The sequence below is a fragment of the Neolamprologus multifasciatus genome, chromosome 11, assembly GCF_963576455.1.
Source record: "Neolamprologus multifasciatus chromosome 11, fNeoMul1.2, whole genome shotgun sequence".
NCBI classification, from domain to species: Eukaryota; Metazoa; Chordata; class Actinopteri; order Cichliformes; family Cichlidae; genus Neolamprologus; species Neolamprologus multifasciatus.
Window position 1 is genome coordinate 16,069,665 of NC_140449.1, and position 21,978 is coordinate 16,091,642.

The window sequence follows — 21,978 nt, forward strand, 5'->3', positions numbered from 1 at the left end:
GATGGGGTTGGCAGCACATATGGGCATGCTACGGGGTTTATTTCAGTCAAAAACAGCCCGATGTTATCGCCTTCAGTCACCAGTGCAGCGGTATCACTGAAGCTCACAGAAACGATGGGGCATCGCAAGAAATTAAAGAAAACCCATCCTGCTGGGGATTAACTTGAAAATAGAAACTTTTTCCCTTTGTTCCACCTGCACTGCTTTTAAATCTTAGGTGCTCAAATCTAATTGTGTGCCGCCATTTCCGCCCTACACGTTGTGTTCAGGTGACAATTTGTTCCAGCTAATTGGAAATGTCGCGTGGGCCCTGCCTGCGCCGAGCATCAGCCTATCATGAATGACACTGATGTGATAAACATGGATTCCACTGGCTGCCGCTGCTTTTCAAGCCAAGACAGGAAGTTGACAGCTGCAACAGTTTTCAGAAATAGTTAGTTGATAACCATCCACGGGGTAATGAAACTTCCACCTTTGATGAGAAGTTGAAACGAGACTGTTTCACTGTTGGCTTGGCAGAACATTAGACATGGCTGCGAGGCAGGCAGAGGCCGACGAGGGATCGAGCCGTTTTAATAGGGCTCATCCAGAGGTGACGAGAGCACTGCATGCACTGAACTGGAGGTGTGAGCCGGGGCTGCTAGTACATATCTTTTGTCTTTCATTATCTTTATTTCCTTATTATTTTAAATGGCCGGTGTGTGTGTGTGTTTTTTTCTCTCCACTAGAAGCTTTTTTGATATCCATTTAGATTGGGGCTTCATTAAAAAACCTCAGACAATGGAGTGACTTCTAATTAAGAAGCGCCGCATCTGGCCCCTGGCACCCTATCCCGTTGTTCCATCTATTTTGCTGGGGAGAATTCATTTGTTTCTTAATTAAGAAAAACACCAATAGCGTGAAAAATCTGCTTATGGTACCTGAATCCTAATTAGTTAAATAGTGAGGGGAAGGGGAAAACACATTCCAGTAGCCCTAGAAATGAACTCAGAGCTGATAAAAATGAACTAACTAGCCTTGCATAAATCGAAGCTGGGGAGAAAGTGTACCATCATTATGGCTAAGACAATATGCAAACTATCTTCAAAGAAATCAAATTGCCGGAATGTTTTCATTTGCATGTATTAACCATTAACATAATGAGGAGAAGTGACATTGGACCCGGATTGTGTGTCTGTTCGGATTGATAACTCTGCTGCATCTGCAAATAGTCTCCTCTGCAAAATTATGCTAGCAGTCAAATCAGTGCTGAACTGTGGAGGGAGAGTGATGGAGAGAGAGAGACACACACACGGATGGAGAGGGGGGAGAGACAGAAAGAGAGCAAGAGAGAGAGGAGAGTGGAGGCTTTTGCTTTTTTCGTTTTATCAGGGAGCTCAGTGCAAACCTGCTGCAGTGTTGAATCGGAGCCATCATCCTCTGACAGCTATCCTTAAACAGGAAGGTGCCGCGAGTCATTGTCTCTAAGGCTCTGCGGAAAGCTGCTCTGTGTGTGTTTTTGTGTGTGTGTGTGTGTGCGCGTGCGTGTGTGTGTGGGGAAGGTATGGGTTGCGGGGTGGGGGCACAGAGGATGTGCCCATGTGGCTGCTAGCTAGAGACAGACCTCGAGTGGGCACACTTCACACTCCTCACCCCCACCTCCTCCCCCTACCCCAAAACCGTCTCATACATATCGGACACATGCACGCACACGCCTGCACACGGGGCTCGTGTGTACACGTGTCACCCCCACCAACACCACCACCGCTATTTCCAAAACACACACACATCTGAGTGCTTCCAGGATACCAAAGGCTCACTTATCTGTTCCGCAAAGACTTACCATGTCCCACATTGGTGAGTTGTGCGGGCACCCGGCCAAAACCACTGTGCCCCCCCTCCCCCCCAACCTCCCCACTGCAGGCGTCATGCAAAACACTGAACTTGTCTTCAATATTCAAAATAATTTTTCCAACATGCTATTTCCCAGGATCAGCCTCTTAGGTCAAATTATTCAATTAAGTGTCTGTTTATTACTGATACCAAAGCTGGGTGGCGGTTCTACTTATCACCTTTTTTGCAGATTGGTGTTCTCGCAGAATACCACCATAAAGATTGCCTTGGCTGTAATTAAAATGGCACAGAGACAAATTTGGCGCAGGGCTAAAGACATGGGGAAATGAAGGAGGTAAGAGGGTGGGGAGGGGGTGGAATTGCAGGGGCTACGTTCTGTCATCCAGTTGGGAAAAAGTTGAGGATGTGTAAAGTAGCGAAATTGCCGTCGAGGGCACTACAGTATGCCACAAAGGAGCAGGTAGGAGAGAAGAAACGCAGCCTTGCTGTGGCGTTGTTGTCGCCGCCGTGCGATTGTGTGGAGGGAGCGGTCAGGGAACGAGGCTGCTCTTCAGTGGGTTTGACTGAAGCGAGCAAACAGGAGTCGGCGGTTGGTTTGTATGGCAGAGCTGATGCTGTTCAGACGTCCTAAACGCCAGCCGGGCTCGCATCCATCCACGGGCCTGTGTGTTTGATGAGCTATTGGCAGGCTGTGGGGACACGTGTTCCCGTGCCTCGTGGCAAACATACCTTTCACCGTCTTTGACTCCACCAGCCTGTGTGACTTCTCGGGGAAAAAAAATATGAAAGAAATCAAAGCGCCAATAAGCTGAGGGGTGTTAAGCCAGAGAGGAAGAGTGGGGGGGGGGGGGGGGGGGAGAGAGAGAGAGAGAGAGAGAGAAAAAAAGAAAAGAAAGACCTGAGCGACTTTGGATTTTGACAGAATCTTCATGTGCTCTCTGACAAAAATTTGCATTGTTATCGCAGATAACTGGCGATGTTTTTACTTGGTTGTACATTTTTGTGAAATATGTAAAACGTAAACCGAGCCTCTAACGATTCCCTTAATGACGCGGATCTCGCTTTTCTCCCCCGAATCGCGTCTTAGTGGGCTTCTCAGTGCAGAATGTCTGATATCTGAATATTAAAAGGGAGTTTCAAGCTCATCTGCAAATGTGATTTGCACATATCACACTTCTGCAGTCGTCAAGCTGCTTCATCGCCAAGCTTCTGAGCAAAGAAGGCTGGGGAGGGGAGGGACGAGGGGGGGGAAAAGAAAAAGAAAGATGCACATATGGGTTGCTATTGATGTATTCCATTTCTGACCTAATTTAAATCCCTGCCAACAAGCTCATATGCATACTGTACATTTGCTAAATTACAGAGTGTAAACCTTGCCTTCTCACGGAGACAGGTGTAAACATCGATGTTGTCATAATGCACCCGCAGTAAATATGATAATCACGCAATCCTGCAATAGAGCACAAAATAATTTGGACATCATTTTGATGCCTGAGGGGCCCAGGGGAATGGCCTCCAGAACGAAAGGTGGCCCATTGACATGCTATACACGCCAAGATATAATTATGGCTGCCTGTCTTTGTTCCTCCCAAGCTTCCTCTCAGAGCACTCGTAATTTGCTTGTGATATTTTGCTATTCTTTACGATTGAGTTATTCTCCATGGACTCGAGTATTACACGGGTGTAAATGAAGATGCAAAGAACTTGCTCTCCTGCCAAATTCCAAAGTTAGGAAAGTCTAAGTTTAATATCGAGGCAGCCAAGCTGATGCCGATGGGAGGAAGTCATTTTGCAAAAGCCCGATTTGAAATTTTATTTATGGGAGGGGGGGATCCTGACACGTGACGATTTTTTTGGGTGCCTGCCCCGAGTGTCATCTCTGGCTATCTGTGTGGGACTTTGCTGATAATAAGGGGCAACGCTAGAATATCTTTAGGGTATGCAGTGTGTCGAGCTGCGGTTTGTTGTCATGATAATCCCCTCATTTGTAATGTTGGGATCAGCAGGTTACGCCTCTCCACTTGCCTGCCATGTCAAGGCTCGGGACTGGCGAGGTGGATTGTCATTTCTGAAGCAATATTTTGACAGCGCCTTCACTTTGCTCGTACGCTGCGGCTCAAAGGTCAGAGCTGTGCCACTTCCATTTACTGTGTGTGAACACAATCCCTGAGGAGTGGAGCGCTCCACTTCTCCCTCTCTCTCTCAGTCTGACAAACACACACTCGCACGTAGTCGTTCTTTCTGCCTCTCACCATTTAACTCACTTGTTTTAGGAGATAGATGTCAGGGCTAGGCCCACACAGGGGTTTATAGTGGGTCTGAAGCTCCCAAATTGAAGGGCAATTACAACTTATAAACCTTTATAATGGAGTAAATGGAGAAAGGCAGCTCTGTTCAGTTTACCTCACTGTGATGCCTGATTTCCCTTACTGCCATCTCTCCAATTAGAGTTTCGTAAAGACAGCCACCGCTCCCTCAGTCAGTGCTGGTCTTGCCTGCCTCATATCACACACGCTGCTACGTTCTTCTTTTTTGTAAGAAACATAGTGTGGTGTGATTGTTGCAAGTGCACAATGTCTCAATGGTGTAGCTGTCATCCATTTTCCTGTGTGCTCAGTGCCACTTCGCAGACACAGAGGCAGGTTATGTCAACCAAATAAGGCACTTGTCAGTAATACAAAAAGACATTGTTGCTGGTCCATTGTTACCTGCTCTGCCAGCTATCATATAGAAAGTGATGGAGTGACGGTGTTTTGGAGTGCGGTGGCGGCTCCAGAGCCCTCGGGGGTATTATGGGTGTAAATCTCCCTCGCACAGTTCTGCTCCAGGCCAAGGAGAGCATCATCATTAGCCGGAGCAGATGGAGGGGCTTCAGCGCTGTTTTCCTCCCTCTTTGCTGTCGGACTGTATGCTGGAATCCCCCCCGGTTTGATACAATGCAGCGAGCGCATGAGGAGCAACAGCCGAGCCCAGACAATGAATGATGAAATCCACATGAAATCAGATGAAAGCTACAGTACACGCGCACATACACACATTTGTACCCCAGGAGATTGATTTATCATTTATTTGTGAAGCGATGATAGCGGAGGTTTGGTTAAGTGCCGTTTCTGTGCACATGTTTGCGCACTTTTATGTCGGTGGCAGAGAAGAAACATGGAAGATGGGGCTCTGATAGTGATGCTAGTGATCTAGATCAGAGAAGGAATGTAACTGTTTTGAAAAATGAAAACATTCAATATTTTTACAGTTGGAAGATTTGGAGACTTTATATTATAGTAAATAAAAATGTTTTGGATTGCACTTTGTGCATGGGAAACTTTTTGTCGAGGCTTTTTTCTCACAATTTTCTGGTCTTCTATTGGATATATGAGGCTGTTCATGTCTCGATCCCTCTGATGGTAATATGGGAAACTTTTGCATCACTATAAATCTGTAAACTGGCCATTTTTACACTGGGCTGGACGGTGGCTAGCGCCTGATAATTTACTAGAACCCAATATCAGCCCGATACAGTGTAAGAGTTTACGCCTGATTCCAAGCAAGCTAATCAGTGCAATCATTTATCAATGAGGAGTATTTATCTCCAGCAACCTAGCTCCTCATTGATGCAGTAGTATTTCACAGTGTGCTAGAGGCCTGCTATCCAGGGAGCACAAAGTATGTGTGTGTGTGCCTTTGTGTGTGTGTGTGTGCTGTCTGAAGCACTGGCAGAATCCTAATCTTCCAGCAAGAAGCTTCACATGGCCAGATCAAGAATTAGGAGGGAGGCAGAGTGGGGGAGGAAGGGGAGGAGGAGGAGGAGGGGGAGAAAAAGCCCATCTCGGTCTGTGTTTTAAAGGACAGTGCTTTGAATGTCATTTGACAATTTCCTTTTAATTAGAACTAATTTACAGAAAGATGCCCACCAGCTAATCTTTACAGGATAATTAACTTCTATTTTCTTTACTTTTAATTAAAAAGTGGAAAAGATTTAGCTGATCCATAAAGAATTGTTCTTTTGAAATGTTCATCAGACTTCACACTTCTTTTGGCATTGGTAATATTTAGATCCTATCTGCTGCTCACAGCCTCCACTGAGTTATTGGAATGATTTTCTACCCCCCTTATCTGAGGTATTAAGAAGTGGAACTATCAATAGTAGAAATAGGAACCAGAGGCAAATTAGAATTGAATTAATGAAGAATTTATTGCAAAAGAACCCCCCCCCCCCATGCTTCATAGCACTGGAATGAAATTGACATCTTAGATATATCCATTTCATAGAAATTCCTTGATGAGAAAATATTGTTTTATCTACACTTTTTTGATACGGTAATCATTTTTCTTTTTCTGAAGGCGCCCCATTAAATTCTTTGAAACGATGCTCGACTGAAAGCTAATTGTTGCAGAGGCAGTTTTAGCATTTTAAAATATTGCTACAGTATTTTAGCCCCAACGGGCTTGCAGGCCACTGAATGTGATGAATATGATGCTTTCCACGTCAAACGAAGGCATCTTATTAAGCACTTAACAGACAGTCAAGTGCCCGGTGCCTCTGCAGAATGAAAACTCCCCGAGTCTCATCAGAGCTGCTCGACAAAAGTCTTTTTCTCGCCACTGTTAGCACCTTCCAACAGACTTTACTTAGTGGAGATAAAGTGAGCCAATATGAGGTGAGCGTGCTGTAGACAGAGCCTCCACTCGTCTGCAGACGAGCCAATGGCTGAAGATGGATGCCCCCACTTAACCATGATAGCTCCCTGGAGGAGCCTCACTCAATGGCTTCATTAAAAGTGAACGTTCTAGTGAAAAGCTCGCTTATAAACCAGTAATTAAGACCACACATATTTTACCTGCTTTGTTTCAGCTGTCACATGCAGTGTACAGGCACATGGTTAACTTTTATTTCCTTATAAGTAACAGAATGACACTAATAAATCACTCAGCCAGAGAGGGAAGCAAGTGTGTAACAGGAAGGACTTAAATCCAGCACACTGGCCACTTTAACAGCATTTTAATCCCTTCGTTGCACCTACAAAGCAAATGTTACACCGCAAAAAGAGGCATTAACTAAGCCCATATTACTTGGAAGACAAGCTCAGTGACTTTTATGGACCAAACGTTGTACCAGTGTCCACTTGGACATGTGCGCGTCCCTCTATAAGCTCTAGAGAGGCAAGTAAAGTCAGTAGAGTGTAGCAGGACCCAGCTAACTCCACAGAGAAACTGGCTGGCATCTGCTGAAGCCCTCGGGCAAGCTCAGAGGTGCCTCCAGCATTTTAATGGCATAGTCAAATGCCAGCATGTTTTCATGCCATTCCAATTCAAATTCATTGGATAAAGAAGTAAGAGCGTGTTATTCCTCTTCAACGGTCCAGACAGAAACACTGGGCGCAACAACACAGAACTTAGAAACTCCGCAAACATGCCGTGGATCCAAAGCTGTGTCTGATTGGAATAAGATACTCGACTGGAATTATGTTAACAGTATTTGAGAAAAAAAAAATACACACACATCCCTTCTTTTTTATTGTTATTATTATTTATTAGATTTTTTTTATATGTGGATTTCACAGGATGTCATGAGAAATCTGTGGACCGTGATACTTTCCTAGCCAGCGGCTGTGCCTTAGTGTTGCCGCACGAAGCTTAAATGTACAGTAATGTAAACTCGGCAGGCCATCTAAACACATGATGTCATCAGATCACATTTAGATGCCTTGTCATCTTCTGCTGCAGCCTCACAGACGAGTGTGTGTGCTCTTCCTCTGTGTGTGTGTCATATGAGGATGTGAATACATTCACCCCCCCTCCACCCCACTTTAGAACAAACCCAGCCTCCCTCCCTCCCCTTTTCACCACACAATATCCTTTTTTTTGTTGTTGTTTTTTTTTTTTGGTGCTGCGTTTTCGAGCAGTTTGTTGACTGTTGATTGTAAGTGCCCGAATTTAGGAAGGCAGCCATTTCTAATCACGAGAATTACACTGCTTAGCGACCGGAAAATCAAGTTAAACAATAGCATTGCTTATTCTTGGTCACAGACTGCGGCTCTGAGAACACATCAGTCTCCACTGAAGCTGTTCCACGCTCCTCCCAGCACACACACACACACGCATTTACACACAAGCAGCCATTCACAGACAATATGCAAATGCTAATTTACTTTTTGACTTGTGTTACAGCATTAGCTCCACATTTAGTTTGATCACAGAGTGTACAACTTGGAGAGAAAAAAAGGAAGCGCTTTTTTTTTTTTGTAACATTTATGTAGTACAAAAAAAAAAAAATGCTTGAAATGAAAAATTCCTTTGAGGGTTCCTGTAGCATATGAAGCTATTAAGAGCTGCGTAAATGGTATCTATTTCATTACAGTGATCAAGGATTAAATTAGTGGCTTGAGCCCTGTAACATATACACTAAGTCTCCTCCAAGGCTGAGGGAGCCCTCTGCTTCCCAAAGGTCATTAGAGCTGAGGAGAGAGGATGGCCCCCAGTCTCCCCTTGCCTCTCTCCACTACCTCCTCCTCCTTCTCTTTCTCTTTTCTCTCTCTCAACCTTCCCGACCTATCCTCCAAGATGAGACACAGTCGTGTTTTTATGTTTTCGCACACGGTTGTCGTTTCCTTTTTCTCCAGCTGTGGAGGGTTAGGATCACAGGAATCTAAACCTGCTTGGCAAAGTGTATTCCTGTATTTCCTCCCACGCAAAAGTTTGCATGTGTGTGTGCGTGTTCACCCGGAAGTGAGGAAGGCCCAGTATCAGTTTTGGCACAAAGGGCCAGTCACGAGGAGGAGCAGAGCTGGCAGAGGTTGAGCTGTGTGGCCCTGTTGGATTTTAGGGCTGCATTATGCATTCATGTTTAGTCTCAGGTGCTACGTTTTATCCCCAGGCCAGCTTGGACACATTTTCAATGGACCGTTTGGATGAAAAACTGTATAGGTGGGAGCAAAAATGATTTCCATGCTTATAGAGATCTGCCGCTTTGTTCTGTCAGATTCAATTACCTCACCTCTAATTAGGGAGCTATAGAGGAGGCTGGGTTTGTGATCCACACATCACACTGTGGAGCCTGCTGATAATGTGAGGTATCGCTATCACAGCCCGGCCACAAGCTCCCCACATTGCGGATGCTTGAAAAAGCATGCCATGAAATTAGCAGTCACTCATACAGTTTTGCACATACACACATATTTCTTCAGAGCTCCTCTTTTTCTTCGTCTTCCTTTTTTTTAAAGTGTGAGCTTTGGAACAAGGTTGGCACATGTGTGTGTGTTTTTTCTTTCCTATTTTCTGTTTTAGTCCACTGAGGCACAGACTTGAGTACAGAGTATATTTTCCTGAAAGATATGCTCATTCCACCACCTCAGTCCATACTCCTCTGTTCCCCTCTTCCTCTGTGACTCATTAATCCTCTGTCCATCATATGGTCTCAGAGTATCACCCCATTTTATAGACTCAGTGGGGGCATTACCATATCCCTCTTCGGAGCTCCACTCCGCATGGCCGATCCCTATCAGACAGAGGCCACGCCATGAACAAAAGAGCCACTGTGATCAAGCCTGCATTCAGCTACCAATGTCTCTATTAGCATTGGCTGCTCCTGCTGCATGACTGTTTGCTGAGATTTCTTTCGGTCTCTCTCGGCAGAAGAAGAGTCTTGATGAATGTGGATGATCCAGTCGAGGCTGGAGGGTGTGCATGTGTCAGGGCAGATGTGGAGGGTGCTGGGATACCTGGACACTGACCGTGATTGAGAGGAAGTTGAGACAGAGTGCAGCCTCCTGAAAGATCCTGTTAAAAGTGAGAAGATAGCAGCGTTTGTGCTACGATTATCTCGCGATCCAAGCCTTTTGTCTGCAAACTTGAAAGTGTGCTCTGAAAGGCTGCCACACTTCAGGTTACAGATAATTAGCGCAGGGCTTCAGCTGCTAATTATTTTAACGATCATTTTTAATGATAAACTAATTAACTGTTGAGTCGAGTGGTTCTCAACCTGTTAGGAAGCCTTCCTGTAACCCGTCACCACGTGTTAAATATTTACAGAGGAACAAACCTGTGACTTCATATCTTTAAATGACATGTTTTGACTTAAATGTGCAACTTAAAATGATATAAAACAGAGAAAGGAAGAAAACGGGGTGATATTTTCTGATTGATCACTCTTTAAAATGAAGCTGCCTCGCTAATTAGGTCAACCGGTAGATGATTTTGTCATTGGGTAAAGATCGCGTGTTACTATAAAGTTAACATGCATCTCTAGCAGGCTTAGATCTGCCGTAATGAGCGCACCACTTAACACCACTGTGTTGTTTTTCTGCGGCAAAGTGAAGCGCAGACACTTTCTCCGCGGTGTCATTGGCCATCTGAACTCCAGAGGAGGCTCGATAAGAGGGCGAAGCAGCCGACATTCCTCTGGCCCAGTTCGTCAGCAGAGCCTATAGAAATGCACCAACAAGCGTGGGTCACACAGCGAATGTGACAGGATTTTAAACAGTACACAACTAAATATAGCAGGAACGCCACTATCAGAAAATGAGTTAGGAGTGTGCTGCTGGTCGTTTAGAAAGTCATTATTCTTATCATTGCTGTCTCTGAAATAATTTCAGGTCTCTCCATGCAATGAATACTGTATAATAAACTAAACACGTGAGGATGCGAGCAAACTTTGGTCAATCTGCGCGGTCCCAAAAGAAGTAGCCATCGGACCCCCTTTAATGTCTCAGGCTGGGTGTAATATTTCATTTTTCCATATTCAGCAAGGCCTCCAGTATCTCTATCAGTTTGAAAATGCTCCATTTAGTTACTATCTGTTGGAGTGGGGAAGTGAGATGCCCTTATTCTGAGTCTATTAAACCTCAATTCTATCTCATCTTATCTACCTAATCTTTGTGTTTTATTGACCATGAAGTTTATCTTTAATCTCCCTTTACCCTTATTATCACACAACACTGTAGGTCTATTTTCCGCGGTGCAATGGCGCTGCTGTATTTGCCAGCAACAGAGGAAGAATCGTTTAGTTGTACACACAGTTCTTATTCAGCTGTGTAATGGAATGTGTACACACTGTGTGTATAGAAATGTATTTCCCCGCTTTCTTTCACACTGTCTTCAATTGCCTTGGCAGGAGCTTTTACCGCCAGTCATACAATCTCCCCTTGATACGGCGATATTTATCTCTCAGTATCATCTTAAGTGATGGTAGACTCATCGAGTCACTTCACGCCTCACTTCACTCCTCAGCGAATCAGCAGAAGGCATCAGATAAGATCATAAAACTGTATCCTAATTTAAAAGCGGCACTCTGCCTCTGCAGTGTCTATTAGAGATCCGCGTGCTAATTCTTTTCATGTCCGGGGCTCCTGCAGATGTTGGCTTCTACAAAGGAGTAATTTATAAGACTAATGAAAAGAGCAAGCAGTTTGTGGACATCAGGGGGGTCTTTTATGAGACTCGTCGCAAGAAGAAAGAGAAACAGGAGAGGCACACCAGCCCCACTTTCTGAAGTGAAATTATTGCTTTATTAAAGCTGAGGGGGCTCGCCCCCGCTACAATAGAACAAACAGACTGAAAGGTGTGGAGAGGATGTAAGTGCGCTCTGTTTGAGCTCTAGGTGGATGCACGAGAGGCAGAAACAGAGACAGCATCCTCATCTAGCTGGCAGTGACAGCAGCACTTTTGACATGATTGTTCACTTTAAACACGACTCGAGAAGGAGCAAGGAGTGTTTTTTTTGTTTTTTTTCATGGGGCTTATGCAGGTTTTTCTCAGAGTGCATCATCTCAAATATTAAACTAAACTTAAACCAGAAGGGCTCCCCCAGTCTTTTTTGCTTTTGGTATGTCATGCGGGGACTTTGCGGGCATGTTTTGGCAGAAAAAGGAGAGAGGTGTGCGCGATGCGTATTATCTTAATAACATTCAAATGCCGGGTGAGATGTTTTCAGAACTAATACAATTCAGGTGGCAGTACAGTAATTCCATCAACACCCTTGATTGAAGCAAAATGGTAATATGCAAATACCAAAAGAGATGTACAGCTACAAGCAAAAAAAACCCACTGAAATCATTTAGATTTAAAGAAATAATATTGCACAGAGGGGGGGAAAAAATTAATCACACGGAAAAGTGTCTCCTTTAAGATTGCACTGGTGTATTACCCGGAGGCATGGAATGTAAATGGAAAATCAACATTGTACCCTGTGATAAGGCTAACAAATTAATAAAAGTATTTTCTTTCCTCCTCCCATGCTGATGCCTGTGTGAAAAGTCTGGAAAGGAACTTTTTTCTTCTTGCCCCCCTTCTCTCCTTCCCTCTCTCCATCTGTGTGAGGTTTTGTTTTGCAGGTAGCGGGATTAACATCAGCGCTCACCTTGGCTGCATGTCAGCTTGTTTTTCTGGAAAAAAAAGTCTCAAAGGGATTTTTTTCAATAGGAATAATGGAAACACTGATGTGAAGCACGGTGGTAAAATAATAGTGTTTATTGGGGTGGCTTTATCTTTAGCCTGTGCGAATCTCTGAACGCGTATGCATACGGCGCTTAGACCACGCAATGTTGCGCAGTGCTTTGAATTTGTATTATTGCAACACCGGAAACAAGATTTTGATTCTTGAAAGCCTGAAGGGTGTGATGAAATTGCTGAACATCTCCCTTGTGTGTCTGTGTGTGTGTCACTGTGTACATATGTGTGCCTGTTCCCTCAGGTCCTCTGGAGGATGGCCTGGAGGAAGAGGAGGAGGAGTGCGTCTCCGAGGAGAATGAGCTCCTGGCCAAAGATGAGTTTTCGGTGGAGGAGAACTTCACCGCCGAGTTTGAGACTGAGAACATAAGCTGCGAAGACATGGAGTACTTCTGCAACAAAGGTGAGCGCACTTGGCCAAAACCGAAACTTCACAGGCGGGCTTCCTCATACAGCGTTCAGCCATCTTTTCTTTTTTTAAACGCCTAATATGGGACAATATGCTGTGCCCGCCCCAGTGCTGAGCATCAAAAAGTAAGTTAAACTCCTGCCAATTGTGTCTAATAAAATTCCTCAACATGTTCAAATCAAACCTGGCAGAACTTGTGTCCGTCTGAGAATTTCTCCCGCATCACTGCCTGGAGTTGAGACTATCCATTTTTGATATTTGATCCCCAGCAATCCACCCAAGAGCAGTGGTTTGATCTGAGATGGAGATGGCACCAGCAACACTGGCTCTCCCTCTGTGATAGTGCTGTGAAGGTGTGCTACGGTGCACCAATGCACTGGAGAGCGTAGCGCTTCCCTTTGAGCCGGCGCTAAAGCTCTGTGAACACTCAGCAGCACCTGCTACTGCTCGGAGGTCCAGCACTATAAAGCGCCTCAGCGTCGCCAAATGCGCCCGAGTCCTCTTTGAACTCCAATTCAATTAGACTGCTTCTTTGTGTGTTTGTTTCATTTCGGTCACACCGTGCCATCACAGGAGCTAATTTGTGGCCTGCTTCAGGTTACAGTGTGAAGATGACAGACCTGTCCCGCCTCCCCCCAACCACCTCCACCCAGCCCAGAACCTCCACCCCCAACCCCACCGCCGCCGCCTCTTCCTAGCCTCCGGTTGCGTGGCGTTCGCTACCCCAGGTGTCCCCACTCTTACTGACGCTCGGATGCCACAAATTTGACTTTTTAATGAAGAACTGATGCTTTGAATGTCTGCCTCCTCGCCCTCCTTTCAAAGGGAAATTTGTTTAGAATTATTTCTCCACACTTCTAAACTGATGTGCCTCGTGGGATTACATTATTGAAGGAAAAAAAAAATCTTTTATGTTTCAGGTAGGCTATGCCCCGGTAATCGTATCAATAATGTTTTCCTTTTGTTCTCCGGGAAAAGTTGAACGGCGCAATTGTTCAGAAATTGCAATTACCAGAGACGCCTCGGCCGCTTCACCCTTTGTCTCCTCCGTAATGTGTCCCCACTCAAACTTCAAAGTACGAGGCATATACTTCTAATAACCCAGCAGCTATGAAATAGATGGTGCGTATTGGTGGTTACAACAAGAAAAAAAAAAGTAGTAAAACTTCTGAAAATTTTCAAAGAACCTTGTCAGTGCCATTTGGTATTCCCTTTGTTTAAGGAGCCGGGTCTCAAATCTCCTTTCCCTGTTTATGAATAAAGACAACACGAAATACCAATCCATAATGTCAAATAGTACTTTCCCTGAGCACTTCTAATCTGTTCCTTGTCATGCACGAGCCTTACTAGTCCGATTTTTTTTGTATTACTTTGCTATCTCAGCTTACAGTAGCTAAGTCTCCCATTGCCTCCTAAGACCCAAATGATGTACTATCCAAATTTCTTTTCTCCTAGTGCCAAGTTGTGTGCAATCATCAGGTGTAGCCACTTTCCCATGATCCCTTCCTCAATTAGATCTGTTTAAAACTAATGTCGGAGTGGCTTAAATTTACCCCACTTATGTGAAACTGCCTTGAATTAAACGGGACGCAATCCTGGCGGCATTAAATGGTTTAAGTGTGTTATTCCTCGACTATAGGAGGCAAAAGAGAGCCCCCCCTTGATTAACTAAACCCTCTCAAATGTGATGGCGTGCTGTAATTAGCCCTGTGTGGACTTGAACGTGGGTTTTAAAGCAGCCACTCATCCCATGGCCTTTATCTTCTGCTGCTTCCCGGAGAATAAGGTCTCCCGTGTAAGGTTCCTCCACTGAGCAGTGACTCTCTGGTCTTAGCTTAGCCTTGTATCTGTGTAGTCACTCTCTGAAATGGGCTTGTCAGGGGGACCTAAAACCTCCATTAAAAGTTTCAGTCTATAATAGGTATTAAAAAGCTGTAGGAACACAAAGAGGAGTACCAATTTTCATTAACATATGAAGCACTTATTAACTTTGATCAGAGTGCGGTGAAGTAGCAAAGCCGCTTAAAGGCGCAAAGGTCAAGAAGTTGAATGCCACCAAAGACTCAGCCATTTGCCTTACCCTTGCAGAAAAGGGACTCCCCAGATAAGTGCGTGGAGCACCTTGACGTCCCATCTTGGTCTGAGGCTCAGGAACCTCAAAATTAGGTGACGGTTGACTCCCTGACCTGTTTAGTTAATAGTGCTGTGGCTCTCACTGGGTTTTGGCCCTTTCATTGATTTAGCTTGTAAGGTGCTGTTGGCATCTCTCTCTCTCTCTCTCAAACACACACACACACACACACAAGGGCCTGTTAGCTTGACATTGGCAACAGAAATGACAAAAATGCTTTAGGATCATCTTTTTTTTTCTTCTTCAGACAAACAGTAGAAATGATTAGTCCTGCGTCAGTGCTTCCTAAGCCCTCTGACTTATGACCCATTTAAACACAGCATTGTCCTTTTGTTAGGCCTCACCAGTGGTCGCACATGTCCAGTTTAACAAAGGAAGGAGTGATTTTAGTCTTTTGTTTTTGGAGACAAAAAAAAAGTTCAAACAGACTTCAAATGCAAAAATCTATTAAAATAAAGGTAAATTTGTATATCAAGAACATGTGTTTCACATCATCCCAGGTAATTACTCCAATGCCTCTATTAGACAGCTTCATTCAATACTCTGCAAGTTAATGTTTTATTTTGGATACACAATTCAGTGATCAAGAATTAAAACACAGTGCTTTATCACTGATGGGACTATCCAGCTGCACATGAAGTACTCAAGTTAGACCTATTTTGATCAGCTAATTTAATCCCTCGCATAATGCGTCATGATCGTCAGTAATCGGCAGCCCTGAATCGTGTGGATATACGGTTACAGGTATGAGCAGCCCCCTGTCAGTTCAGCTCAGAATAATGTCTCTGAAAATGAACAAGCTCGGTGGAATAGTAGCACCCCAGAGAGACTGAACACTGTTTTTAATATACATGGCATTTTAGAGGGGGTCTGCCTCCCTTTCAAGACTTCTATGAGGAAGGGGGAAAGGCACACATCTAAAGAAATAACCTTGGCTTTCCCTTGCTATTAAACAAGAATTTTTACCTCAAACAACCTCTCCTGCTCGGTCAATTTCACATTTATGGAGCTGTGCTTGTGAAGAACCCCACAGATGAAGACGCTCGCTCCCACACAAAAGATTTATACTCTATTGACACACCTGGCTCCATAATTGTGAGAAAGATACCTTTTTTTATATACGCTGAGTGGCATCTTTTTTTTACTGAAATTGTGAAATTTCACCTTGCTGTTTCACCCCCTCTTTTATTGTTGGCTATCTGTGAAGTTCAGCACAGGGTGTTGCCACAAGCTGTTCCCTCTGAGCGTTCCAAGTGTTTGTCTGATGACAAATGACTTCCTTACTTAGCACTGACAGTAAATTTACATGTCATTTCACGTGTCTCATTTCCTCTACGTAAAACAGCTTTTCGTGAAGTTACATTACACGAGGGTTGTTTTTTTTTTCAGTTTGTTTCTGAGGTTGTTGCGGGTGTCAAGATACATCAAGTTAAATGTGAAAATTTGCACTCTTTTGTGCCGTTCTCCTCGAATTACAGAAACGATGTGGGCAGAAATATTCTATCACAGCTGAAGTGAAAAGTGAAAGCAAAGGACTTAACACGGTAAATAATTTAAAAAAAACCACCTTGAACTTTCAAATAACCTCTCGGTGAGTAATTTGACTTGCGGCAGCCACAGATGTACAGTAACAAGGAGAAAGTGGCACAATTAATTATTCTTTGTGCGACACAGAAGTAATCTGAATCTCCAGCAACACGGGAGAAAGATCTCCTTGGCTCTTTCACCACAGCTGCCAGTGCCCAGAATGGTAAATGTGGAATTTTAATGCACAGTTGATGCTGGAGAATATGGGGAAATGCTAATTTGTGGTGCGATAAGATGAATCGAGTCATCCCTTTAGCCCCATTTGACTCAGTGGAGGAAATTAATCATTAATGTTTGTTAAGTATGACAATCTAACTGGGCCAGATCTACATGCTCAGAGACTGAGGCAGAGCGAGATAAAGACCCAGGCTGCAGACAGGGAGGAAAACTGCCAGATTCTGTAATGATGGGAATTTATTGGCATTTAAAGAGACAGTGGCAAGGCATTTCACTAATAGCCTCCCTCCATTGGAGTGCTCTGCCTGCCACAAATTGCATGCAATTCAGACCTATTTTTCAGATAGCAGAGAAGTCTTACAGCTATGCTTGACTTTGGTGAAAAAGGTTGCTTCCTTGAATTGACTTTATCTGTATATGTGACGCAATCTGCATCAGCAGCCAAATATGCAATATCAACGATGCTGATGGGGGGGGGGGGGGGGGGGAGGGGGAGGAGGCATACCCCTCCTGATATTACATTTTGAAAATCATCACCAAGCTCCAACACCAGGAAGCATGTGATGGGTTTAGAAATGCAACACTGGGTTAAAGTCATCAAGCCCGGGATTTGGTAACCTATAGAACTCTGCAATCCCATAGGAATACTTAAAAATACTTATACACCATCTTGCAGAAATTGCAACCTGTCTCAGGACTCAGTGGTCAGGATTAGAGTGCCCTGAGCTCCTTAAAGTCGCACGCGAGAGATTGACATTTTCAAGGGCTTCCTCGGCAGAGACAATGCTAAAAGGGAGGGAAAAAGCCAATATGACTTTGTTGCTACCTTGCTCGAGGAATTGTTTGTGTAAATCGCCTATAAGCTTATTGACCTGAATGTGTGGCACGCTGCGTGTGACTGCGATTTGGCTAGAGAGCTGTCCTTTGATAGAGCAGCGATAGAGCTGATTTTAACAGCTCACTGGCTCCTCTCGCATGCCCGCCAACCCAGAACCCAGCAGGCCGCCTCGCCTCCCCAGCCCTCCCCGTCCCTTCTGTTCTCCTCAGCTTTCTCTCACTCAGCCTCAAGTATATCCATCTGAGCGTGCGGGGAAAGGAACCTAAGCCAGATGTAAATTATGATCTAGGCGATAATGTAGAGGATGATCATTGACAATCTGTCCCCTTTGATAAGACTGCAGAGGGGTTTCAATTCAAATGATGAAACAAAGCAGAGGCTCAATTACTCAGATTGGACCTCGGTGAATGAAATGGAGCACCTCAATCAATCCATTTCCATGTTGTTTTAAAATCCGGGGCAGGGGGGGATGTCGACATTTCTCTGTATTCCAGGTTTTATCTCACTGACTGTACTGTAAGCAAAGGAGTGCTGCTCCAGCACTGCTTCCTCTGCTCGCCTTTTTTTTCTTCCTAGTGACATTTGTGCAGGAAACTTCATCAAAGCCCTGTGACATTGTTCCCTGTGAGGTTGCCTGGGCGATTGTGTTTAAAATGCACTGCAAACTGTGTTAGATAGAAGGCAGAAAATCCTTAATCACTGCTTAATTAAGGAATCATCTTGTAGCTTCATTTCCCGGGCTGTAATTAAACACTTCCAATACGTTTCGTTACAGGGCTTAACATGTTCGCCTGAGATCAAGGTAGTGCCTTTAATGTTATCTCACCAGCTTTTTTTTTTTTTTTTCAAACTGCGCTCCATTGGAAGGAACTGTTGATATACGCCTTTGTTATCCTCGTCATAATACGAGCCTGGTATGCTAAAGAGGTTCTCCAGGCCCAACAATAAATAGTGGGGGAATTTAGTTGAGTGGGCTTCGTGATAATATACTGGGAGAGAGGAGGAGCAGGGGGAAGAAATTGCCAGCCCAAGCAGACACTTGCATAAGCAAAAGTGGGTCATAATGACCTCATGTACTGTAAGTAGGACATTTCTGCAGACTTCCCTACAGTATCGCTTTTTTTCTTTGTGCACACATCTTCTATTTTAGTGGGAGATAGAAAGCTGACATCCTTTTGGCAATGTTTGCCGCTTTCTTTGAAGTGAGCCACGTCAAAAAAAAAGGGAAAAAAAGCTAAACAAGCACAGACTATGTGCTTGATCTGGAGATTAACCCGACTGAGGATGGCCGGCGCTGAAGTGACGTAGTGTGTGTCCTGTGGCAGTTGTCACTTGAAGGTTGATAACTAAGACTCAGAAATGTGTTTTTTTTTGGGAACTGTGGGGGGCGAAGAACAGAGGCAGGTGCAAACCTAAATATTCATATTTAGGTTTGCTGCATAAGGTATAGATTGTCCTGTCGTCATATATTTGTATTTAAATCTACATGCCCCCTCCCGCCCCTGTTTTTCCCTTGTGGTGGCGTGTAGTAAGCCACTGGAGCAATCCAGGCCTGTCCTTGACCATTCACTGTTGGGTTTAAAACATCAAAGGAATGAAAAAGATGGGGTGACAAAAGTGAGAGGAATGTACCTCCACAAACCATCAGCCCCAAGCAGGTTTGCTCTTACCTGCCCGAGTCTGAAGAGACACCAACCACTGTGTCAGCCACATTGGATTTATTTAGAGCACCACACTTGGGGCACCTACTAAGCTCTGATTTATGTGCCTATAAACTTTTGAGTACAAACTGTGCTTACCGTAGACATGCAAAAATAGATTTTCTTTTACAGTAAGTGCGTCTACAGTGAGAGCGTCTACAGTCTTTTTTCTTTTTTTTTTGTAAAACAAGGTCTTTAAGCACTTACATCCTGGAGAGAGATACCCAAATATCCCTTAGCATGGTCTGTGTGAGCCTTGGGACTGTAAATCAGCCCCTACATCCTATAACACACATTCTAGCTCCCTCCACAATAGATCAAACGGTAATAAATAGCTACCTCTCTCCCACACATTGCTTTCCTTCCTGTTCCATTGGGCTTCCTCCTGTTCCTGCAAGCACTCATGGGAACTCCTTTTACATAAAAGTGTGCAGCTGCATGTGGTGAATGCACTACACAAAATCATACACGGAAACACACACGTCACATTGTGATACACTTAACTGGTACAGGGAGAAGATGTTAAAAAACCAAAGTCTGCATAATGCAACGATTCATTAAATTACGTGTCCGAACATTAAATTTGGAGAGAGTGCTGTTCACTTTGGGTCTTGTGTGCATTGTGGGACTTAAAGTGCTTTTTTCCCTCTTTTACTTACAGGAGAGGAAGATGGCAATCGAGAGGCAGGAGAGTCGGAGATGGATGGACAGGGGGAGAAGAGCAGGCACGCTGCCATGGGGCCAGAGGAATGGGATGGTCCAAGTAAGAAAAGCATGAGTATTACTTTACAAGACAGGCTTTCGGGGGTCATTTGATAAAGTTATTGTTGAGTAACTGAAAGGCATGCGGTGTAGTTCGAGGGAAGGTGATAAAGGGGATAAAATATTATTGTTTCTAAAAATGATTGCCTTGTATAGTAACTATATAGCTACACTATCGTGTCAGAAGTCTGCTGCTCGCTTGAAATGTACGTGAAGCCACCATTCGGTTAACAGTAAATTAAATTGTCGACAACTGCTTCCTTAAAGACATTTTTTTAAAGAACTGAATAATGCAACGCAGACGCAGCTTTTGAAGAGTTTACAACACTTTTTTTTTTTAATCTTGTTTGCCCTTTTAGTAAAAGTAACTTCATCAAAATGATGGATAATACATTGAACAAGATAGTTGCACGGCAATTACTGCTCAGCAATAGCCTGCGCCCGCACTGCTGAACACACAAAATGTGATTCCTTTTAATGCATAAAATGACCTCAAGAATTTATTGCAGGTACATGTGTTTTGGGGGGGGAGGGGGAGAAAAGAAAGAGAGAGCGGGAGAAAAAAGTGGATTTGGGCAAGTTGTGCTTGCTAGCTCGAAGCCCCCCGGGGTGTGTATTTTATACTGACAGTGAATCAGTGTTATCGCACCTATCAGATAATGCATTTATCATTAAATTTCACATTTGCATTTAAATCTGGGGAAGGAAATGAGCATTGCTGGCTAAAGATAAGAGCGCCGGGACGACAGTAATAAACCATCACTGTGATCAGTCAGGAGACAGGGCTGAGGGGGTCAGCTCAGAACTATGGGGGCCATGACAAAAAGAAGGCATCACATGCAGAGGAAAAAAAAAAGGCCCCCTTTTTTGGCAAGAAATGCTGAGCTTAAAAATACTGCTTTGAAAAGGAGGGATGGATGTAGCATGACTGGATGTATGACTGACTGTAATTATGCTTTCCCCCTTCTACTTAGCCATCAGAATGAGAATTAGAGGCTCAGAAACACACTGCTGGACAGGCAGCGGAGAGGGAGAGGAGGGGGACTTGAAGTAAACTTTCTCTTTGCATACAGCGAGGACAGCTGAACTGCAGGAGAAGTGATGTGAGACATGATGCCCATTTCATGTTTTGCTAAACCGCAGCATGAGTGGTTCCAACTTATCAGAGGACTTGGACACTTGTGGCCCAATCTCTGCTGTATTGCTGCTGGAAAAATGACACTTAGCACCTGGCTGCACCCAACTTTAGGCAAACAAGCTTTTATATTGTAGCGTATTGTGTGCGCTTTGCAGCCGGGTCATCGGTTTATAATCATCTTGTTTTTGACATCTCTATGATACACCTACCAATTAATGAGCGACTAAGGCACCCGTGCCCCCCTCGTGTGTTTTCTCAATGGGCACCGCGGAGTAGACCAAAATTAATCTTGGCGCATAATAATGCCATTCACTCTTTCATCATGGCTGCCATGAAAGGTCATTTCCCTTTTTAATTTTTCCCATTGTGCTGGAAAAGTCAGATGGGCATGTTATAATTTGAATAAAGAGGGGGAATCAGACAATCAGATAGGGACATTCGAAATGACATGACTTCCTGTTGGAAGCGATTAAAAGCAAATTTATTTAGTTTGTAGACTGTCTCCCCTTTAATCTCTTTGTAAATGTTCAGATAGTTGAGCATTCAAAAGTTCTTTGTTATTCTTTGGCTTAAGTTTAAGCAGCTGTGATTATGATCACCAACAGATAATTTTTAATCACTGCGCGTGTGCATCTGAATAGGACGTGTAATGGCCATTACATAAAAAGAGAGTGAAGCCTTTTAATGAGGTGGGCTAACTCGGTACATGCCCACCTGCTTTGGTGATTCTATTGAAGCACCTCCATACCATTTCCCTTTTGCTGAGTAACAACAAAAGCCTTTACAATCTACATCCTGTAATTGAACTTTTTTCTTTCTTTTTTTTGTCCCTGCATTTCATCTCCACTTTAGTAACTCATGTCAAGTGCTGTCCACGATTGGCCCCTGTTCTCTGATTGTCTTTCTGTCTGGAACAGCAGAGAAGCGTACTGAATGACTCACTATTAATCTGATAGCTGGCTC

General features: G+C 44.1%; 1 protein-coding gene across 2 annotated transcripts in view; it reads left to right on the forward strand.

The window, feature by feature from the left end:
• zfpm2a (zinc finger protein, FOG family member 2a) overlaps positions 1–21,978 on the forward strand; it is a 121,044-nt gene that overhangs the window by 18,715 nt on the left and 80,351 nt on the right. For both annotated transcript variants that reach the window (XM_085176647.1, XM_085176646.1), the window contains exons 2-3: positions 12,518–12,676; positions 19,777–19,878. In XM_085176647.1, coding sequence (XP_085032773.1) covers positions 12,518–12,676; positions 19,777–19,878 — 261 coding nt within the window. The remainder of the gene's footprint in view (positions 1–12,517; positions 12,677–19,776; positions 19,879–21,978) is intronic.